The 23,821-nt window shown below is 43.7% G+C and overlaps 1 protein-coding gene across 5 annotated transcripts in view; it reads right to left on the minus strand.

Moving 5' to 3' along the window:
• The window catches only part of DHRS12 (dehydrogenase/reductase 12), a 34,325-nt gene that overhangs the window by 10,091 nt on the left and 413 nt on the right, over nt 1-23,821 (minus strand). For 2 of the 5 annotated variants that reach the window (XR_002432759.1, XM_021376760.1), the window contains exons 2-9: nt 23,456-23,589; nt 18,754-18,836; nt 14,617-14,709; nt 13,675-13,756; nt 2,925-3,068; nt 2,075-2,136; nt 1,240-1,344; nt 592-682 (exon numbers count right to left, since the gene is read on the minus strand). Coding sequence is in view for 4 of the 5 variants with exons in the window: in XM_021376760.1 (XP_021232435.1) it covers nt 592-682; nt 1,240-1,344; nt 2,075-2,136; nt 2,925-3,068; nt 13,675-13,756; nt 14,617-14,709; nt 18,754-18,836; nt 23,456-23,589 (794 nt within the window). In the remaining variant the exon portion in view is untranslated. The remainder of the gene's footprint in view (nt 1-591; nt 683-1,239; nt 1,345-2,074; nt 2,137-2,924; nt 3,069-13,674; nt 13,757-14,616; nt 14,710-18,753; nt 18,837-23,455; nt 23,590-23,821) is intronic. The other 3 variants (XM_021376771.1, XM_021376780.1, XM_021376787.1) reach the window with 3 other exon arrangements.

The following is a 23,821-nucleotide window of genomic DNA, read 5'->3' on the forward strand; positions in this document are numbered from 1 at the left end:
AAAAACAAAAAAACCACAGATATTTGATTGCTAGTCTGCAGACCAAGCTGGGGTGTGAGGGGCTGGGAACATATCGCAGAACACAACCCGCATGCTGGCCCTCCTGCTGAGCCAGTCAGTAAGTAACAGCTGCAGCTCAGACAGAGCTGTCTAGCCAAACACACTGCTTCTTGACGGCTGTAAATGTTTAGAGGAAGAGCAGAGGAACAAGGCATGCACATGGTGCATGCTCGTTTTTCCTGTACATCCTTGAAAACTTACAACATCTGCATGTTGGCGCTGGCAGAGGCAGAAGCCGTTTCCGTGTGTTTACAAATGTAACTAAGAGGTTAGCTTAAAGCACTGGGGCTTTTCTGTGCATTTGCATGGGGCTGGAACCATTCACAGCCCTTTATTATTCTCCATCTCCACACAGATAGCAGACATTGTGCAGAATAGGACTACCAAGGGGGTACAAAACTACTCTAAGCACCAGTTCAGAGCCAAGAAATGACTGCACCTGCTATAGAAATTTAGCAGAAAGTCTCTCTTCTGCTTGCTTTTAGAGTAGTCTGGAAAAAAATAGGAGTTAGAGTGTCAAGCAGATGATACCTGGAGTGTCTGCCCAGCCGGGGTGCATGACAGAGAAATGGATGCTTCTGTGAGTTTTTGCCCATTGTTCTGTCAAGACAACTTGCTGTCTCTAGAATAGAGCAAGAACAGCCAAATTAGGATCAAGTCTGATAGCCTGTCCACAGAGTTTGTTCCCAGGGAAATAAACTGCACCAGATGTGCTATATCAGGGCATATATGTATAGCAGAAAAATATCCTTGCTCACCCAGATTGGGTTTAGTGGGTAATTTTGTCAGAGACCATCATGATCACCATCAAGATCACCATCCCCACAAGCTTATTTTTAAAGGGATTACGCTTTTACTCACCATTTCTGCTTGCTGCAGACTGTAGGGAAGAAGCAAGCAAGCAGAAAGGGATTGTCAGCTAAAGACAGCGTTCCCCATTGAGACTTAAATCAAACCAAATGAAAGCCACGCTCCCCCTGCAAGGTGGTATGCGCTTATAAGTGCATGACATCAACAGAAGATTACTGTCTGTGCATCTCTGAACAGGCTGGATGCAATGGGAAAGCCACAGCAAACTTTGCATGCGTATGTGTGTGTGTGAAGGCTTTATGCAAAGCAGCTGGTGTAAGTAACCAAGCAAACAGGTGCTAGGCTTCGTTTTCAAAGCTGGGGCTGTACCTTGTTTTGAGCATACACCATAGCTCCATCAAACGTCCCACTTCCTGACTGCAAGTCAGATATATTTAATTTTTGGACTAGCATGCCCCCAGAAGAGACAGTTACCTGTAAGCAAATGAATGAAAAACAAATGAATGAAAAAGCAGACAACTCCCCTGTGTCATTACTCATGCATGCAATGTGGTCTTCAGGCCACATTTTGAAGTCCCTGGGAGCATGATTCCCCTGCCCATTCCCCACTGTGCTTGTGCTCATACGTGGAGCTTACCTGGAGATACAGGGGAAGAATTAATTCAAGAATGAAACAAACAACTGATTTTCATTCCAAATTGTGTTGACTTCATCAGGGAATTGTCTTTTTTTTCTTTTTTTAGTGTAATTGGGAGAAAGAAAATAGCAAAATAGCACTATTTGTACCTTTAGCATTTATATAAGCTAATTAGAAACAAGAGATACTATATAGAACTTGGGAAATTTCGTGTTAAAAATGTACTTGCTGTCCTATTCTAAATACCAAATACCAAAACCAATAAATGTCTTTAAGCCTATGCTGTTATTAGTATTTTGCACTACACTGCAGGAGATAACTAGCCCCAGGGAAAGAAAAAAGGAAAGTTTCCAAAGGAAGTATTTTACTCTGCTTTCCAATGAAGCGTTCAGAGCAGCAGGCAAGAACTGGAGAAGGAGCTTGTTGCTGGCAAAATCCAAGAGGATACTAGAGATGCTCATGGAATTATAAATAACCCTGCACTGCTAACATAAGCAAAGAGATGCTGCCACAAACCGCAAGAAAAGAACAGTAAAACACTGCTTTCCAGCAGCACCACAAACTTACCACTCTGGCGTCAGCTTCTTTTTCCAGAAGGGGCAGCAGGGCAGTTGTCAGAACGTACGTACCTACAAGACAGACAGACATGAACATTAACTTCTCTTTTCAAAAGCTTCCTTTTCTCCCTGCCCCCAGTAACCAAAGTCCCTTTATTTCTGAAATTTCATCTGAGTTCAATGATTTTGGTGCTGCATTACTTGTAATATCCCTATTTGACTTGTCTCAAAAGGCACATCTGTTATTTTACAGGCTTTTATGTCTATCTTACCTATAGAAAAAACTGCTCCCTACATTCCAGCCATGCCTCTGAAGGCTGCATGGCTGAGGTATGGATTTCCTTGGGGAGTGAGATGACACCAGTGAAAAAACAGGGAAAATATTTCCACTCTGTGTGCATCATACGTACACGCAACTACGCTGGCCCATGAACAAGAAAACAAACCATGAACAAACCATGCTTCTCATATGCACTCATTGACCCCTCCAAGTGGTTTCACGGTGAGAAGATAAAAATATCACTGAGTACTCCAACACTGGAGATTTCTGCTGCACATAGAATCCTTAGAGCTAGAAGGGACCTCTGGAGGCCATCTAGTCCAGCTCCCCTGCAGTGAACAGGGACACCACAGCTGGATCAGGTTGCCCAGGGCCTGATCCATCCTCACCTTGAAAGTTTCCAGGGACGGGGCATCAACCACAACTCAAGGTAACCTGTGCCAGTGCCTCACCACCCTCACTGTAGGAGATTTTTTCCTTCTATCTAACCTAAATCTACCCTCTTTGAGCTTGAAACCATTTCCCCTTGTTCTATCACCACACACCATGCTGAAGTCTGTAGCTCCCCTTAGATACTGACAGGCCGCTCTCAGGTCTCCTCGCAGCCTTTTCTTCGCCAGGCTGAACAGCCCCAGCTCTCTCAGCCTGTCCTCGTAGGAGAGGTGTTCCATCAGAACTGTCTTGTAAATCCTCAGCGTTACAAAAGTCAGAAAATAAGGAATCCCTGGGGGAGAAAATACTCATATTGCGTATCCAAGGCTGAGCTAGGTTTACTTGGAGAAACTGAAATGTGTTTTTCCACACTTTGTGTTCATTTAGCACCATTTGTACAAACAGCACAAATACGTTCCATCACAGCTGTTACTATAACCAGCAAAGTTTGTTATTTAAAGCAGTGCTCATCTGCTGGCATGTTTGATTCAGACACACCTAGTGCTGCTTCACCCGCTCCAGTGCAAAGCAAGGATTTTTGCTTGTTTCTATCTCTTACAAGAGACTTTTTTTTACATTTTTTCCCCACTTAAAGCTGTATTTTACAAGTTCCATTTAATTTGAGATGAGCCCAGCCCCACTCAGTCTAGCATTTCTGCATCAAGCACAACACATCTCTCTTGTCTCTCCACAAATGGCTCCAGTTCAACAGCTCCATCTCAGAGATAAACGTGTTTTTTTCCATGAGCCACCGAGGCCATGTTTTTCCCTACACATGAAGACTTCAGCATGTGTCTTTATAACCCCTCTTCCACAGAGGCGATGAGATCACCCAGTTAAAATACAGCGTGTTTATAAATATGCTAGCACAGTTAAACGCGTTACACGCCTGGTGAACAAACTGTTCGGCTCCCCCGTCAGTCACAACAGCCATCCTTTTCCCTGTAGCATCAGTGGGACATCCATCTGCACATGATATATTTAAAACCCAAGCAGATTAAAACGAAGGCGCGGCAGAAGAGTGAGTGCAGCCTGCCTGCAGCAGGAAACACAAGTGAAGGAGCTGCCAGTGAGAGCCCATGTGTCCCCTTGGGGGACTGCAGCCAGTGACATCAAGAGGCCAAGGGCTATGGCGATCGCATCAGGGACTGCTGCAATTCAGTACAAGCAGAGTCTGGATTAAAATTTGATTTGCTATGGATTCTTCAAATGCAGAATAACAGCACGTCTCAGTTAACGGCGCTGCGTGTCCTGAAGGCTGAGCTGCAATGCACCAGCGATGGCAGTGCTTGGTTTTACTGTCCTGCAGATTAATGGACGATTTCAAGAGGCTTCAGTTTGGTTTGTTAGTTCTAAGGGGATGCAAAGATAAATGTAATAGGATTGCCTCATTAACGCTGGGTTTTGTTTTGCTTTCCAGCTGGATGAGAGAAATGTTCAATGCCAAAAATCCTGCTTATAGCAACTACAGCTTGTCAGAAGTTTGTGTGTTTATTTAAAACCACAAAGTAACTGCAAAGCCACTGTCTCCTCTGTTCCACTAGTGTATTAAGAATTCACTGAATCCCACACAGCCAAAGCGTTCAGACGTTGTGCCCACTAAACCATTTGTTCATGTACTTTGAGGCAGTGTGCAAAGACCTGTTCCAATCCCAATCTCCTCCAGCAGCATCTCCAACGCACACAGATGTGCCAGGCACCAAGAGCAAAGTGTTCCATCCCTTCTGCTAAGAATTATTTCACCAACTGCTGACCCACCCTTAAGTGTCCAGAAACAAATACCTTTGTATCTAAAAAAAATACACTTAAATATTATACATTCATGTTTGTATGGGCTGATCTGCCAGGCAAAACAGCCCGGACAAGAAACTCAGTAGAAGGAGATTAATACGGCGCATTATCGGTTGGAATGCATCATTATCAATTTAAACCTCTGCATTTTTCCCCATGCAGAAGCTGGCACATAGCTGGAGAGTCGTGTTCAAGCAGATAGGAGCAGTGCTAAATGCAGGCAGTGCAGGCGCCTGTCACAGCCACGCACCTCGTGGCACAGACTGTGCCAAGCACGGCTGTACTGCAGCATGCGGTAATGCAGAAACAGATTTCTAAGGAAAAGGGTAAGCTGCAAATGAATGCTTTGCCTGCCACAGCTCTTACAAAAACAAGAATGGCATGGGCAGTATAAAAATAAAAAAGAGAACATTTCTTATTTTTAGTACTTTTTTTTTTTTTTTTTTCTGAGGAAAACCAAGGTTCTAATTTGGTAGAAGAGACTACAATTCCCCTCCTCACTTAAGGAGATCAAAGCAAGATTCAGATTATTTTTTTGCTAATAATGGGTTATTCGTATCAACATACTGGACATCTGCCTTTCCAAAAGGAGCACTGCAACAGCGTTCCTTCCAGTACTTGAAGAGCTCATAAGCAGGAGATGGACTGACTTTTACACGGTCCAACAGCGATAGGACAAGGCTTCAAAGTAAAAGGGGAAAATTAGGTTAGATATCAGTAAGAAATTTGTTACTGAGAAGGCAATGAGGCACTGGCACAGCTGCCCAGAGAAGCTGTGGGTGCCCCATCCCTGGAATTGTTCAAGGCCAGGCTGGATGGGGCCCTGGGCAGCCTGAGCACTGCCCACGGCACAGGGTTGGAACTGGTGAGCTTTAAGGTCCCTTGCTACCCAGGCTATTCTACCATTCTATGAACATTCTAGTAATGTCCTTGACACAAAAAAATATTTTTGTCTTTTAAAAGAGAAACCACCTCCCCCACAGTTTAGTTAAAATAAGCATTCCAAATGCGATTAATGCTTGACTAGCACTGTGTTCAGACTGTAGCTTATTTGAGGTTTCTTTGTTGCTTAAAAAGGCCAAAAGGAACTCAAAGGGGCATGGAGGGAGAGATGATGATCAACAGTGATGTTCCTTACACTGGAACAGCAATAAGCAGTGAGTATCCTGGTGATCCTACCCTTCCACTGAAGACCATTGGGTTTCTGCCAGAAACCAGAGAAGACTTTTTCTGGAAGGTGAGGAAATGCCAATAGCACTGAGGGTATTCTGCAGAAAGCACGCCCCTGTCTCTATGAGATACTCTGCAAATGGAGCTGCTCAGCCTTAAGGCCACCATGCAGAGCCCATTCCCCAGTGCCTGAAGCTCCGACAGAGGAGGTGCAAAGAGCCCACTGGGACACAGAGCAAATGGAAGTAGGAGGTCTGTGTCTGAGCAGCTCGCCTGGACTGAGGCCTGTTTCTAGCACAGGTCTGCAGGGTGCTCGTGGAGAAGAGCAGGCTGCTTGGAATGACTCGGGCAGCAGTCTCTTCACATTTTTTTGCAGTGAGATGGTACACACCACTACCCTTTGAAAAGGAGTATTTGCTGTGCCACAGAGGAGCCCAGCAAAATGAAACGGGAGCTTGCTTTAGAAGCAGCAGGAATGCAGAAGTAGGTAACTAAGCATCCAGTCTGTCACCCACATGTCCAGGATTTCATATTGCCCTGACTGAACTCTGATGAGGTGAAGAGTCAGCTAGAAAAGCCTATTGTACAAGCTGCAGCCCTGTTCCATGTAATGCGGTCTGACACAGAACGTGCTGGCCACATTTTCCTGAGTAAAAGAGGCTCCTGGGATTGTTGCATAATCCCTTTTAAAGATAAACATCCTCTCTCCACATTTGGTTTTCTTTGTAAAAATTCCTCTAAGTTTTATGTCTTAAAGCTAAGCTCACATAATAAGGAATCATGTACAACACCCTGTAATTCAAATCTTTCCTATAAGGATACGGCTACTCCACCATTACTAACAACTCTGCCACGTGGTATGTAGTTCACTCTGAAAGTAATGCCTCCTATCTACTTCCATGGAAACTACAACGGATAAAAGAGCACAATAACACTATTTGATAGAGCAAATTCTCAGCTACAAAACACTATTTTTCAACAGACACCACCATTAGCTGTGCATTTTTGCCAGCAATGGACAAAAGCCTGCATGCCACACTTGTAAGATCGGCACCAACAGAAGTGACCCACTGTTTCACAGCTGCTATGACAGCATCGTTACTAAGAAAACGTTGCCCCCAAAGTCCATCTTTCATCAGCCCAAACAGATGGAAGTCAGAAGGTGACAAATCCAGACTATCAGAGGGTGTGGTACAAGCCAAGACTGGCAATATGTGGGTCTTCAGGCTGGTACAGGGCCTGGCATTACTGTGTTGCCAAGGAAAGGTCATCTTCTTCTCTGGCCCGACTCTGCAAGTTTGAGCCTTCAGCTTAGTCAATGTCATGATGCAGTGGCCAGAGTTGATGGTTTGTCTGAGTTCCAGGAAACCTAGAACAATCACCCCTTTCCTATCTCAAAAGACAGTGCACACCACTTTACCTGCTGAGGACTGCTTCTAGAACTTTTTCTTCAATAGGGAATTCACACATCACCAGTCCATGGACTGCTGTTCTGACGCCACGTCTCGTCACTGGTAATTATAAGATCCAGGAAACTGTCACTTTCAGCCTCATATTGGTTCAATAGGTCCCGACAAACTTGCATATGGTGTTATTTCTGTCCCCATGTGAGCATCTGAGGGACCAATCTGGTGCAAACTTTGCAATATTCCAACGTTGCCACCACCGTTTCCAACACACTGAAGCCGATATTCAGCTCTGTACACAGCTCACTGGTCATAATCCATTGATTCATGTGGATGAGCTGACAGAGATGCTCTTCATTGTGTGGTGTGACAGCAGTGCATGGCCATCCAGAATGTGGCTTGTCTTTCACATAGCTGTTGCCACTGCTGAAATGCCCCACCCATCATCTCACTGTGCTCACATCCACTGCTTGGCCTCCACAAACACTCAGCAAGTGTCAATGAATGTCAGTGGGTGCCATTTCTTCCACATAGAGGAATTCAGTGACACATACACACTTCCATATCAGATGTCTTTTTGTCAGGCTGCCTCTGCTCCCTCTGCTGCCATCTGCTGCACAGCAACAAAATGTAATGGAATATGGGAAGCTTCTCCCTCTACTGCCATACCACCATCATCCACCTCTGATATTGTGGGCCAGCAAAATAACATAGGAGGCATTACTTTCGGAGCAGCCCTCATAGATAGACAGTTTGTCAATCTGTGCATTACACACGGTAATTCCAGTAAAGCAATGAGTGTGGCACTTAAATAGAACACACTCTGTTCAGGCACACTCCTTCCCAAGTGCTGATCACATTAATGTTTCTTTAAGTTTCATGTTTGCTTGTACAAAAAAAAAAAAAAATCAAATTGAATCACCATGTGTTCTGTTGTGCAGTCACTCCACTTGCTCCGAGATCTTCTCAACTGAGTTGAGTAATTTGATATTGTGTTCTAATTAATAACACCCATTTATAACTCCATGCAGTGAATTCCTCTGTCAAACTGTATGAGCAGAAATGCAGTGTTTCACAACCACAAAGAGAAACCTCAGTGATGAAAGTGCAGGAAATGAGGAGCTGTTAGGGAAATAAACATTCAAATCATGCACAACGTTGTTCAAAAAATATTACAAAAATCACCTGGGCTGCTTCACAGACGTCAAAATAAAATTAGGCCATGTTTCACGTGAGCCGAAGTAGAAGCTGAGGGAACAGTGGCAAACTATTGCTAGGTCTTGCTGGAAGGTGGCTCTGCACATTCTTCTAATAGTTAATTCACTTCACTATCTCTACAACAACATCAATGAAATGAAAGCTGTCATCTCCCTGCAATGGGATGAAGTCTACAATGTATTAGACACAGGTCTTTCCACACAAGGTTACAAGTCTTCCTGTAACAGAACATGAAGTTTAAGCAAAACATAGAACAGCCCTAAAAGAAAATATAAACTAACACTGTGAAGGCAGATTTCCAAAATGCTGGTGTTGTAACTTATCTTCAGCCTGCTAAAATATGGAAGAATCCTTAAGATTCGTATAGTTCAGACTTGGAAATCAGCAAGATGTCACATATAGTAATAGTACAAGAATACATACCTCTATCTGCTTTACAGATTCAAAGTGATCCTCAAACCTATACTTTAAATTGACTTATAAAGAAAATTATTGTTTCGACAGAAGTAATACTGTAAAGCCATTACCTGTTTATAACATCAAATTAATTCTTGATGCAATTAATGTAGGCCCAAGTGTGTTGGTGGATTCTACAATAGTTTTCGCTTGATGTTCTAGCTGGCAATTAGTGGTAAATTGTTGGTGAGGTTTTTAATCTGCTAACATTCAGATAAGGGCAGGCAGCCAGCACCACACTCGGTGGAGTTTTCCATCTTCCTGAGCTCTGCAGCATTATTAGGAACAGTGCTATTTCAACTGTGCAAAAAAGTGGGAACAAAGTTTTATAGTACAGATTTCAATGGCTCACTCATCTGGTAAAAATGAGTTAAATAAATTGGCTTGCTTTTCCTATGTCCGAGGCTTAAAAGACAGGAGAAAAAAAAAAGCACAAGCTGACATTCTTCCTTGACCTGGTTATCTTTTCAAGCCTTCAATTTATACAGTTTCAAATGAGAAACATCTCTGAGCCTGTTTCCTGAGTATCAGATCAGGAATGAGGATTTTAGTGTGCTCTCTCTGAGGGGCAATTCCACCACACTAGGCAATAACTGAGAGTGTATGGGAAGAGCTAATGAACATGAAAGACAAAACAAAGGTCCACATTTCCCTTGAATTACAAAGCTCAGCTCAATAAAGGTTCCTCTGTGTCCTGGGAACCTAGAATTCAGTACAGCTAGGAGATTTACAACTACATTTGACTACCTTTTTTTGTAGCACCTCTCATCTCTAAGTCTTAAAACTCCGTAAAAGTAAATTGGTATCACAGTCTCTTTCACACTAAGGCTGTCTGCAAAGATCAAGCACTGACCTCACGGCAGACCGACAGCTGCCATCCAAGCTGCCTGACCTCCAAGTAGTTCAGAACACAGTCCACCAGGCAATGCCGGCTCATCCGAGACCCAGTTAGGTATGGTTTATGCAGAGGGAAGAGACTGAAAAGCATTCGTTCAGGTTAGGCAACTTGTCATAGATGGGCTGTGCATCTTACTTCTTATTGCCCTAACATCTTATTTCCTCTGGCCCTACCTCTTCTTGCACACAGAGTAACCGTATACAGCTTTATTATTGCAACAAGAGAGCACAGGAGGTTTCATTAGATGGAGAAAGACACGCACACTGGGAGCATCACTTATTTACCTCTGAGTGCGTTTTAGCATTCCCTTGGCTGTTAAGTAGCAATAAAATGTAATGTATATGCTACCTCTCCGTGTCAAGCAAGAAGAGTTTTGAGTGAAAGTAAAGAGAGGAGGACAGTGAAACAGAGAAACAGGGACTGTTCCAGCTAAATTTCTAGCTCAGTTTATTTCCAACAGGAACAGATTTCTGTTGCCGCTACTTGCCTGCCAAGACTGATAGTTTTTTTCCAAAATGACTGAATACTGTTGGTTTGAATGGTCTTTGGAGTGGGAGAACTTTCAAGCCTGAACCATCAACCTGCACTTGGCATTCTCATAAACTTCTCCCACCTGTCTAACTGTAGAACCACAGAATGATTTACGTTGGAAGAGACCTTAAAGATCATCCAGTTCCAACTCCCTGCCGTGGGCAGTGCCACCCACCAGCCCAGGCAGCCCAGGCCCCATCCAACCTGGCCTTGAGCACCTCTAGGGATGGGGCATCCATGGCTTCTCTGGGCCAGTGCCTCACCGCCCTCATAGTGAAGAATTTCTTCCCAACATCTAACCTAAATCTCTCCTCTTTTAGTTTAAAGCCATTCCCTTTGTCCCCCTGTCACTGTCAGATCTTTTAAAAGGTCAGTCCCCCTCCTGCTTGTAAGCTCCCTTTAAGAATTGGAAGACCACAATGAGGTTTCCCCACAGCCTTCTCTTCTCCAAGCTGAACAAGCCCAACTCCCTCGGCCTTTCTTCACAGGAGAGGTGCTCCAGTCCTCTGATCATCTTTGTGGCCCTCCTATGGATCCACTTCAACAGCTCCACATCCCTCCTGTGTTGGAGGTCCCACGCCTGGACACAGTACTCCAGAAGGGGCCTCATGGCGGCAGAGCAGAGGACAATCCCCTCCCTCTCCCCACTGCCACCCCTCTGTTGATGCAGCCCAGGATACTGTTGGCCTTCCAGGCTGCAAGTGCACCCTGCTGGCTCATGTCCAGTTTTTTGTCCCTCAGGACCCCCCAGTCCTTTTCTGCAGGGCTGAAACACCAGAAAGGTGTCTGTACCTCCTGTTGCAGTGAACTGTCCTCAATTATCCAGTCTGTGGTGTGTCACGTTAAAGGAGGTTTATTTTCTATTTTAACCAGCACTATTTTTTTTTACATATTCATCTTAGCTATCGGAGAGCTTATGCATTCATTTTTGCCCACTCTGCCCAAGAAAGGATGATCCATTAGAACTGAACTCCAACACCCATTATGCGAAATATTTGAAAACACACTAACAAATCAGTCAAGAGGAAAATACCCACAGCCTGGATTTAAAAGCTTCACAGCATTTTAGACACCTAAATGAGCAATTCTAGAGCTTATGTAAACGTTAATCAGATATCAGATACAGAACTCACAGACTATGCTCTGTATTTAAAGCATTTTATAGTTAATTCTTGCATTCTTAGATAGCTGCAACCTACACATTCCTTTATTAGACCCGAGCTAAGATTCAGGGTAGAAACAAATAGTCAAAGAAGGATGAAAGGAACGCTCTGCATGTGAAGTTCTGAAAAAAAAAAAAAGTATTAATAATATTGAGTTACTGAGAAATAATTACTCCAAAGTAAAGCATGCCCAAAGGTACACTGCACTCAGGGAAATGATTTAACATAGCATCTACTCTGACACGCATTTTTCCATACCACTTTCTTCTACTGTGACTCCGACAGGAATGATTTATTATCTCATCTCTGACTTTGAAGAAAAACACCTGCACTATTGATATCATTGGTCCTCCATGTGTGCCTGACGAGCAAGCACAGACGCGCTCCCTTGCACAAACAGCCTCTTCCACATCAGCCAAGTCCCACTCTATTCTAAAGCTTCAAAAATTAATCCTTACTGTTGCCAAGAGAACCAGCCTAGGCAAACAACCCACTCCTTCTCTGAACTCTGCAGAAGTTGGACAGCAGACGATGACTTACCTGCTTTACCTCATCTGCTCAAATGTGTAGTCACCTCCCTGACCTTCTTGGGCACTCAAGCAACAAGTGGCACACAAATGAATAAAGAAGGTCTATACATAACATTGGCAGAAGATAATACAGGCACTTTCCTAGTTCAGCGCAATCATAATTCAGCTTCCTCTACCATATTGGTGCAGCTTTATCCTGCTGTATATTTCCAGTGAGGCTGATTTACAGCTGGGAAAGCAGAACTTGCTGCTTGTACTTGCGTGATAAAATCTGATTCGAGTGATGCACTAGCACAGCTCCCCAGCAATTCATTTCCTCGGTGCTTAAAACTACACAAATAGATGCTTTCATGTTCAAACTGTTGTATTTGCTTCACTCTGCTCCTCTCCAGATGAACTGCATCTTTGCACATTGCTGGATTTTTGTCTGAAAGATGACGAGGGGAATACATTTCTCATGGTGGAAGCTCTTCTACTTCTACAGCCAGGGGAAATTTGATGGCAAAGTAAAACTCATTTTGAATTCTGACACAAGAAACAGAAGAGTGCTACTGGAAGATCAATTTGAAGAAAAGGAAACTGTGTGTTTATACTTGAATTTTTAGTTGTCACTTCAATGCAGTCAGACTTGCAGAAAAACGTGTGTGTGCAATATCAGCTAAGCACGAGATATTTATACCCCAAAACGTTAGTTTTCAGAAGTAAATAGGAGTTAAGGAAGCTATTCAAGAACAAAGCTAAGAATAAAACCAAACAAGGGTTTCCATGCACTGAATGGAATCTGCAGATGCCCCATCTTAATAGTCTAAGTTCCCTTCTTCCTCATCCCAGATATCGATGAACAGGAGGAAAACACAGAAACAAAGCACCACAGCTCCTCCTTAATGTGCCACTTCTGAATATGTTAAAAACAGTCCCTTTGTACAGCCACATACTTGCGTGAAGGGAAAAGAGAGGGACAGGGCTGCTGGCAGATGCAGGCACCACACCTCTCCTTGCAAGAGGAGCAGCTTTCAGCTCTCCATACATCAGGGGCAGCACACAGCTTTTCTCACTGCTGGCTTCCTGTGTGTTCACATCTTTTCCATGGCTCTTATGGGGGAACCTTTCACTTTGCTTACCATCTTCTCTGCTTGTCCTCATCTCTTTCTTCCTCGTTTCCCTTAATTTAACCCTCTGGTAGCCCCACCATGCAGTTCATCAGATATGCCCCTTATATGTGGGGTGCACAGGCCTACCCAGAACTGCTCAATCACTTGACTAGGAGTTGTGTCTGTTTGAGAGTGCCCAGGGTACTACAGAAGGTACAGCCTTCCTGTACGATATGCCTCCATCACCTGGAATAGGACTGCTCAGGCCTACTGAAACATATGAATGTCCTCGGAGCTCCAAACAAGACACAGGAGCACACTGATTACACAGGCTATCATTAGCAGCACTGCTTGGAACAAAGTTTCCTATCAGATTTCAGAAGCAATTTAATTAAGCCTTATCTGCATTTGCTCACTGCTGCTACAATAAATAAGGGTACTGATACAACAAAAGCTGAAAAATGAAGAAATTCAAATAGGACACTCCACACAAGCTGCAATATTTTTTCTTTTCCTTTCCTACTCCTTCCCTGACATAGCAATAGTACGATCCCTCTTTGAGCAGGAGGACGCACCTCATGAACCCAGCTGTAAATACACACTTCAAGCATATCCTTTTTCAGAATTAGGCCCCCAGTACTCACCCAAGGTGTTTGTTGCAAAGTTTTTCTCAAGTCCATCTTCAGTTAATTCTCTGTTGTTCACCATACACCCTGCATTGTTAATCTGTAAAATAACTCCTGTAAACAAAAACAATCTAGACAAATGTCCACAAACAAAACTAAACAGATAGGCGACCCATGATAGTTTGATGTGTTTTGGCACAACAACACAATGCTACAAAATGTTTCTATAAATCACACTTTTCCAAGTAAAATGACTCTGTCAATAACTGTAAATTTTTTTTCACAAAGAAAGGATCTTCAGAGAAGTGGATTGGTACTAAGAGCCAGCCATCTTAGTGCCTTTCTCCATGTCTTCAAATCTTTTCTCACAGAAGTAATATGCAAGTTGCAGAGCACAGATATTACGACAAATATGCAGTGTAGTATGTTAGTCTCATCTGAGAGATCCCATTGGTGCTATGTGGTGATGTACTCTCCATTAGAGATTTCTGTACTAGGGAAAATTCACCCTCTGTAGCACCTCTCCTGTGAAGACAGGCTGAGAGAGCTGGGGTTCTTCAGCCTGGAGACGAGAAGGCTTCAAGGACTACGAGAAGTAATGGCTTTAAACTAAAAGAGGGGAAATTTAGGTTAGATATTAGGAAGAAATTCTTTGCTGTGAGGGTGGTAAGGAACTGAAACAGGCTGCCCAGAGAAGCTGTGGATGCCCTGTCCCTGGAGGTGTTCAAGGCCAGGCTGGATGGAGCCCCGGGCTCTGATCTATTGGAAGGCATCCTGCCAATGGCAGGCTGGGCTACATGAGGGAGGCATCATTCTCTGCCGTATTTTTGTTTAGGGAAATATGCGTAGCCTGAATATGCAACCTGAAGGCCACACAGTTATTAGATGAACCGTCTGTTGGATAAGCTCACAGGATGGGCACTCCAAAGACAGACACGTGATTTATGAATGCAGACTTACCAACACATTCAATTTATGTTCATTTTTGAACTTTTCAGCAAACATCCAGATTTCTTTGGGGTTAGAAATATCCACAATATGCAAGAAGATATTCTAAATGAAGAAAAGTAAGTTACAATCAACATGGATGGCGAATAGGTCCTGTTCACTGTTAAGGCCTGTCTAGTTGAAAAGCTATTCTAGTCGTATGAAAAAATATTATCTACAGAACATATGTGAAACACTTATGGCTAAGAAGCAAAACTGGGAAATCAAAATATTTTCCTTGAAACACCTTTTGTCATTTGATTCACCTGCTCCTGAGTCATGACCCTGTTATGCTTAATGTGTGGTTGAATGGACCCCAGCTTTCACCTCTGCCTGGCAGTCTGGCACAGAAAGTCCATCTGTTTCATGCACTGCTGAAGCAGTGCTACATCGTATAGCATGGATGCACTGTAAGGTAGAACCCAGCTGACACTGAGGTTTGCAAGCTGTGTACCACAGTAATAAGGCTGTAGACCTCAGCCTTCTCTTCTTAACACTGAACGAAACCAACCCTTTCAATCTCTTCCCCACACACATCTCAGTTCCTTTCTAACTATAGCAGTCTAGCCTTGCTCCCGGACATCAAAGACTTCTTCATTCCAGGAGCCCAAACTGGACATGGCTCTCCTGCTGTGGTCTCACAAGGGCTCAGCATTTCTCTCAGCCTGCTGGCTACACTTGTTCATACAGCCCAGGGTGCACCTGGCATTCCTTGCCTCAGGGCACACTGCCTGTTCAGGGTCACCTCATCAATCCCAAGCCCTTTTCTGTAAAGCTGTTTTCCAGCCAGCCAGTCCCAGGCCATACTACTCTGTAGGATTACTGCACCCCTGGGCAGGATTTCTCTTGGTGAACTTGATGAGGTTCATGTCTGCCAATTTTCCCACCTGTTAAGTTTCTCTGAATCACACCTTTACACTCCAGCTCCTCACAATTTGAGGTTAACTGCAATCTGACAAAGATTATCCCATTGTCCAGATTGTTAATAGAGGCATTAAACTCTTGCCCCAGTATTGACCCATGAGGGATGCCACTAATAACTGCTCATCAGATCAGCTCTGTATTGTTGACTGCTACTTTCTGAGCCTAATGGCCCAAACAGTTTTCTACCTCTCTTACTGTCCACCAGTTCAAACCACATCAGCAAGTGACAAATCTCTCAAGACATCAAGCCGAGACGGCAGGCAGATGCCTCCATCCCCCACAGGAGGGAGCCTCCAGCCATTTTCACCCACCCTTCCTCCTCCTGCTGCCAGCAACTGTTCAGGCTCAGCCAGCTTCAAAGCCTCCCCTGACAGAGCTTGTTCTTCCCCATCTGTTACCATGGCACTATAGCTATCCTGTACATGCACATCTGCAGGCTGAGAATTTTTCAAGGCAAGGCTGGACGTGGCTCTGGGCAGCCTGGTCTAGCGGTTGGCGACCCCGCACTCAGCAGGGGGGTTGAAACTCGATGATCTTTGAGGTCCTTTTCAACCCAGGCCATTCTATGATTCTATGATTCCATGAACAATCCTGTCTTCTACTGCCAGCATCCACAAGCGCCCAGTCTTCCCCATCTTAGGAGTCTCTATCCATTTACTTATTTGAGGATAGGCCCTTGCTGTCCATCCTTCCACGTAAGGGGGATTTGTGCTCTTCTGCTCTTTGCAAAGACCCCGTCTGCCTCCTGCTTCTTCCCCCTAAGGCTATGCAGCTTGCTCCATTTCCAGCAGATGCTTCATCTGGCAGCCCAGCACCCTGACCACAGGAGAGCCCAGCTGATGAGGACCCCATTGTGCACTGCCCCAGGCAGTGCACTCACTCCCTGCAGCACAGCACCCATGTATTGTTCCTCTGGAGCATGGCAGAAGGGCACACCTTCAGGTACATTGCTGTGCCCATGCAAATATTATTAAGCAGTGCTGAGTGCTTTCTGCAAACCCTTTCCACACTAAGTGCTGCATGAATTGCCAAGTCCCTTTCAGTCGACCCACGTTTTGAAATGCTGCAGGCAAGGATATGAATGCAGTAAAATAAAAAAGGAAAAGCTTGACAGGAGAGCAAAGTTATAATCTTCCGACCCACTAAAGCTAAAATATTTCCTCTCTCCAAAACATCTAAAAGCTTTTAATCCTTGTTAAAGGCAATTCTCTTGCTTTTGTAAATGTCTATTCTACCTAGTGTAAGTATAGTAGCACTTATCAGCATACAGAAGGTACTGCAAATCCTACTCTTCCCCTGCACAGTGCTTAGTTCTTCTGATGTACCCCACGAAAGGCAATTCTAAGAAAATTATGCAGAGGATGTGTTCCCCTGCAAAACAACAAATAATCATTAAAAGACCTCCTCTTTTTTTTTCAAATTGTTTCTTTAAATACTCATTACAGAAGCAAAAGAGATAAGTGAAGAAGCTGGGAAAATTAGAGGGCATCATTCCCAATCTACAATTCTGCCTCCTTGGAGATAAAAACACTTGACTTTCTTTAACCACTGGATTTCAGCTCCTCATTTGGAATAGTCAGAATTTTCTCATCATAATGCTCATTTCTCACCAAAAAAACTTGACACTTCTTTAGGTTCTAACCAGATACCTCTCTAAAAGCCTTCTACTTCTACAGCTACTACAACTAACTACTGGAACAGAAGAGTAGGAGATTTGGGGGCAGATGTTCAATATTACAAGTGATTTCAGAGACTGAAAAAGACCTAAAACAACACTTATCTGTTGAAGACTGTCATACTGGCTCAGAAAAAGAATTCACAGATCAGTTCTCTATAAAAGTCCTTGACGGTAGCAAAGTCATTTTCAAAGTGAGATCTAATCTCCATGAGCAGATCTATTTAGAAAATCAGGAGACCTTCCTAGTTCCCAGGTGAAGCTGCAGGTGCCTGCCAAAGAATAACTCTTCTCAGCATTGAACCCTGGCATGTTTTGCTGTGGAAACTGGAAACAAATCTTGGCACATATTACAGCAGGATCTCTGTCCAGATAATCAGGAAGAGCAAGTTAGGTCTGCATGTAACTTGTCAAGTTGCAGATAAAGTATTTTATTATCTCCCTGGATTGCTTCTGAATGGCTACTTAGAAAGAAGGATGTTCTTGTGGACTCCTTATAGAAATGACTCCTTCCAGTGCAGGCACGTGTCCTTGTACAGCTCATACAACACTTTAACAAATGCTCCCTTCTATACAAGTGCCCAGGACCCCTGGCCATACACAAGTTCTACAGTGCCCTCATATTCTTTCACGACTAGAGAAACAACAGGTTTGTAGCCTACCAAAACTCAGTATGCAATAGATGTGCTGCTTTTTGAGGAAGAATACTATTTGCCTTGAGGTTTGTTTCACCAAATGATAGAACACAGAACGTGAAGGAACCTTCAGATGTCATCAAACTCACCCCTCTGCCCAGGCTGTCTGACTGCAGCTAGAAAAGAAACTAACACCAATAATCACCAGTCCTTTCATAACTGTATCTTACTATTGTCAGGGGATCATGCTTTTCTAGACAGTTAGAGAGTACTTCTACACAAGGACTGATCTAATTCACCTCCATTAACGAGCAGAAGTGCCACACTTGGGAGCTGAAACCGAAGAGCGTAAATTTAGTCAACGTGGTATCTCTAACCATAAAAAGTCTTCATGATTTTTGACACACATTAAAAACTACTACTGGAATCAAAATACTGCGTTTAAGAGCCAAGGCGCTGCTTAAAATGAGTACAGATCTTCATCCAAGGTACAAAGATACTGGCTACACTTCTCCACAAGCTCCACTTCTCTACAATAATTGCCAAAGCAACACTGACAGCTACGGAGGTGTATTGTAGACTGATATATGCAGAAGCAAAAAGAATCTCTAACAGAAAGCAGGAGATAAGGAAGAGATACTGTAAGAAAAAGAAAAGTCTGTAAGAATAAAACTAGGACCACATACGTAAAGCAGGAAAGACATCCTTAGCAAATCAAGAGCATGTTATTCATATTCAGAAAACCTCCAACTCCAATGCTGCAAACTCATAAATGCCGTTGCAAGAGCATTGCAATGAATTAACTTTTAAAATCCTCAGCATTGTAGTAAGGAAAAGTAGGTAGGACATCACAAAACATAACAACAAAAAAATTACCTGATTGTCAGTTTCTGTCACTATTTCTCCTTTGGCATCCTCAGCTCGTTCCTTGTTGCGGCAAACCAGGTGAACTGTGCCACCTCGTGGATTTTAACAAGAAACACATTTGACAATTAATTACTAAATATGTTGGGGGGCAGGGGGAAATCAGCAAAGAGAAAGAGCCAGAAAGTGATTTCCAATTTGCAGTTCTTGTCTGGGGTTAGTTTTTGATACAAGTCAGAAGGAATGAGAAACCTTCTGTGACTGCTTCCCATCTGTGAGAAATCTGTAGCATGCCGGTAGCAGTGGCCACCCTGGTAAGCTGGTTATGATCACTGAAATCCTGTGGGGATTTCCCAGCAGTCAGAGCACTCCTGGGCAGTGTACAGTCCACAGTCCCATTGCTCTGCTGTCAAGAGCTGAGCAGCGGCTTTTCATCAGTGCTGCCATAGCTGTGGTCTGTGCAGGTCCCAGGGCTCTCGCACCACTTGATGAAGAGCTGGGAGTAGGATGCAGGTCAAAGCCGCAGCACCTCACAGTCCCAGGTTCACCAGCCTACAGCCACTCCTAGGGACAAATGCTCCCCAGAAGACACAGACTCAGCACTGCCACCTAGTAAACCAGACACCAAGAATTCAGACATGGTCTATTAAAGGACAACAGTCTATTAAAAGTATTTCAACAAAACACTCAGGACACAATAAGCAGATGTACAACAAAACGTACTAGGGTTCCCAGGCAAGGCAGTGTGTATGGAGAAGGCCACCGTAGTTCAAGCACTCAACTATTTTCTCAACTATTAACTCAAACTATTTTCTATCAAGTTTGCACAGCACATTTCGTGTTAATGAAACAACAGGGCTGCACTGGAAATCAAAGCTAAGATGTCTATCTCATGAATGTTTGTTTTGGCATGTCTTAGAAAGACAAGTGACACAAGTGACTGGAATTGTTCTGTGAAAATGGAATAAAAGACGGTAGGTATCAGAATTCTTCTCAGCAGTGGCAGATGATATGACAAGGACCACGGGCACAAACTGCAGCCTGAAAGGTTCAGGACAGGCGTTACGAAAAAGGTTTTCATGAGGATAGATCATCCTGCTGTGAGAGGTGGTAGAAGTTCAACAGAATGGAAATCAGGGGGTTTCAAGATCAAGCTAGACAAAGCAATGGCCAAATTGATCTAGTGATGGCAAAAGTCTTGCTTCATGTGGGATGCTGGGCAAGATGGCCTTTAGGTACCTTCCAACCACCTCTTCTATGGAACGAATACTCAGGACAAGGGTCTTCTCAAAGGACTGGATATGTATCATGCCTTAATATATTAGCCACATTAATGAGAACCTTCAAAAACAAGACTGAAATATAAGCAGACATCACTCTTATTTTTATGATTTGTATTCCTGAATCATTACAAGAAATTTGTTAATCTCAGTTACAAGAACATATGTACTCCTTAGATTAATCTACTCTTAAAGGTGCTTTTGGGGTTGCTAGCAGTCCACTATTAGAAGGGTTAAGCAATGTAATCCCAAAGGAGCAATGATGAAAACAATCAGAACCCAAATGGAAGACACCAAAACTATTCTAGGGATAGAGCAATCACACATCCATGTTCTGCACAGCCCACTTTGGGCTCTGAACGTCCAATTGTCTCTGAGAGAAGTTTTTCCACTGACTACAATTAGAGCAAGCATACCAGGCCTGCAGCTGATGAAGGCAACAAGCCTTGAGGTTGTGCTACACATGCACTGTGCATGGAAGGGACCCTGCATAGTTGGGCACTAAGCATATACAGATCAGAATGAAAGACAATCTTTGCCTCGGTGAGACTAGATTTCATGAGTGAGAGAACAGACAAGCATCACAACAGGCAGTTTCCAGTGCTCATCTGTCAGGCCATTCTCTCAGTGACTGTAGGCTTCACTGCACAAAGGAGGGCTTTAATGAGAGATCTTAAGGCAGTTGAGGATGTGCAGATGTTTAAAGAGCTCTTCCCAAAGCACAAGGGACTGCACAAGTACTATATACTATACTTGTATAAAGAAAACACACAGAGGAGGTGGCTAGCCTTCAAGCTGATTGGGAACATGGAATGGTCACAAAGGTGGGTTTGAAGGGCTCTGAATACGAATGTTTTCTTGCTGCCAGGAAGAGAGAGCAGTTTTGGTGCAATGGGCTAGGAAAAGCATTTAAATATGTCTTTCATGGTGAAGATCTAAAATTATCTGAATTTAAACAACACGGGGGACTGGGACAAGACTGCATCAAACCTGAACAGCAATTCACAACACATATAGGAAAGCCTAAATCTGTAGTAAGCATAGTACTGGGTCTGGCTGGGATGGAATTAATTTTCTTCATAGTGGCTCACATGATGCTGTGCTTTAGATTTGTGACTGAAACAATGCTAGTAAAACACTAATTTCTTATCCTTTGCTGAACAGCGTTTGCACAGTGCCAAGGCCTTGTCTCTCACTTTGGCCTTCCAGTGAATAGATCAGAGGGTGCACAAGAGGTTGGGTGGGGACACAGCTGGGACAGCTGATCTCAGCTGAACAAAGAGATATTCCATGCCACATATCATCATGCTCGGTAATAAAGTGGAAGTGAAGGGGCTTTAGGAGTTAGCCATCTTTTGCTCAGGAACTGGCTGGGCATCAGTCTACCCGTGGGAGTTGGTGAGTGATTGCTTTTGCATCACTTGTTTCATTTTCTTTGTCTCTTATTTAACTTCTCCATCACACATTAAACTTTTTTTTTAATTGCATCTGGTCTCACAAGCTTTCCTCACTTTTATTCTTCATTTCCCCCTCCCTCATCCTACTGTGGGAGGAAGCGTGAAGTGAGCAAACAACTGTGTGGTACTTCGCTGCCTGCCAAGGTTTGCTCACTACACCAATATGACATTGATTCACAGAAGAGCTGAACTTTGGTTAGAGAAGACATCATCAAGACTGCCATTATTTACAAAGATATGATGCAGCCAATGTAACCTGGTCATTCTTTCGCCAAGTGTGAACTCCTTATTTTCTTGTTATAGTGCACTTAAAGAGATTCAACCAAAATCCAGAGTCCCAGTAGCTGACATGGAGTTTCAGAGCAACACATGCAAGAACGGGATCAGGAATTTCTTCCTGACTTAAATGATTATGTAAGTTTAACTTTATATGCATAGCCATGCCCTAGAAAAGCATCAGGCAAGAAGTCTGAGTCCAAGGTTATTCTTTGGGCTCAAATTTAGACATAATGACCAAACCCTATGTGTACCTGCCCAGTCTGACAGCATGCAGGACTAGAGAGGAGACTGTCTCTCTATACTTTGCGCTGATGAGGCTGCACCTTGAGTACTGTGTTCAGTCTGGGGCCCCTCACTACAAGAAAGATATTGAGGCCCTGGAGTGTGTCTAAAGAAGGGCAACAAAGTCGAGAAGGGTCCGGAGCACAAATCTTATGGGGAATGGCTGAGGGAACTGGGATTTAAATGGGAAAAGAGGTGGCTCTGGGGAGACCTTATAACTCTCTACAACTACCTGAAGGGAGGTTGTAATAAAGTGGGGGCCGACCTCTTCTCCCAGGTAACTAGTGACAGGACAGGAGGTAATGGCCTTAAGTTGCACCAGGGGAGATTCAGGTTGGGTATTAGGAAAAAATCCTACCCCGAAAGAGTGGCCAGGCACTGGAAGGGGCCGCCCATGGACGTGGTGGAGTCACCATCCCTGGAGGTGTTCAAGAAAAGTATAGATGTGGCACTGAGGAACATGGTTTAGTGGGCATGATGGTGATGGGTTGACAGTTGTACTTGATCATTTTAGTGGTCTTTTCCAATCTATATGATTCTATGCAAAATCTGGTGGGCAGCTCCATTTGTAAGCAGAACAGTCACCAGGCAAAGCAATAAGGTTATTATGTATAATGGCTGTAGAGTGAACCTGAGATCAATCATATGCTGGTATTGATGGACATCTTTAAGTCAAAGGCTCTTCAATGTTAATAATTTTGAATTAGTTTAATTTAACCAAATCTCCACTCTCCTTCACAAAATAGTTGCTAGAGCCTAAGCAGGCAAAGAGAACCACAAACCCCTCCTTTATATTCTACATGCCAAAACCCCTGTCACTCTTGCACAAGGGGAGTTATTTTATCAGCCCTAAACAGGATTAGTTTTATCCTTAAAGAGTAGCTAATTCCAGTTCATACCATCTCCTTGCTTACACATAACAATGTAAAAAAAAAGTTACACGATCAGCTACAGGGTGCCAGTTCCAGGTTGTTATTGTCGTGATCAAGTAGTACACACTGCTTCTTTTGTACTCTTCCATCTCTAGCTTTGCAAAGCCAACTGTTTTTTCCCATCACGTGATACATTTTTAAGTTCCACACACAGTTCACATTCCACCAGGCTGCCATTTGTACTGCACCACCCTTGTGTAGACCTTGATCTGTCAGTAACACCTTTAAATGACATTATAGCATAGGCGGATAATATTGGTAAACGTGTACCTGAGAAGCTTGGGAGATTTTCTCTACTTATTATTTCACTATTTCAGTTTTCATACCACTGATCAGGCTTAATCCTTTAACCAACCCTAAGAGCTCTGTAAAATATCCCGCCTGGCCCCTCACTTCAGAGAGCTGCACACTCCTTATCTGTGCTGGAAGCCAAATCTGCCTTCCACTCCTCTTTCCTGGAGCCCGGGGTGGTGCCCTGCCTCACCTCTCCGTGCTATCTCCTTGGCTGCAGCCTTGCCAATGCCGCTGTTGGACCCAGTGATCAGAAAGGATCTACCAGCCACGTTCACCTCCAGATCTGCTGGGTCGAAGTGCTTGGAAGCAGACTCGTAGCCACTCCTAGATAAATCAGACACCTGTGAGAAACTAGAAGACAGCAATTCCAAAAACAAAACAAAACAAAACAACATAGGGAGGGTTGAAAAAGGGCTTTCCCTCCATAGCTCTCTGTGCATTTTTCTGGCAGATGCTCCATGCTCCTCTCTCACAGAGCTGTCTGGACAGACACACACAGTGCTAGAGACTGGAGCAAGTTCTTCGGCAACAACTCAAAATGTTCTGTGTGGAAGCT

This window comes from Numida meleagris, chromosome 1 (genome assembly GCF_002078875.1).
Source record: "Numida meleagris isolate 19003 breed g44 Domestic line chromosome 1, NumMel1.0, whole genome shotgun sequence".
NCBI classification, from domain to species: domain Eukaryota; kingdom Metazoa; phylum Chordata; class Aves; order Galliformes; family Numididae; genus Numida; species Numida meleagris.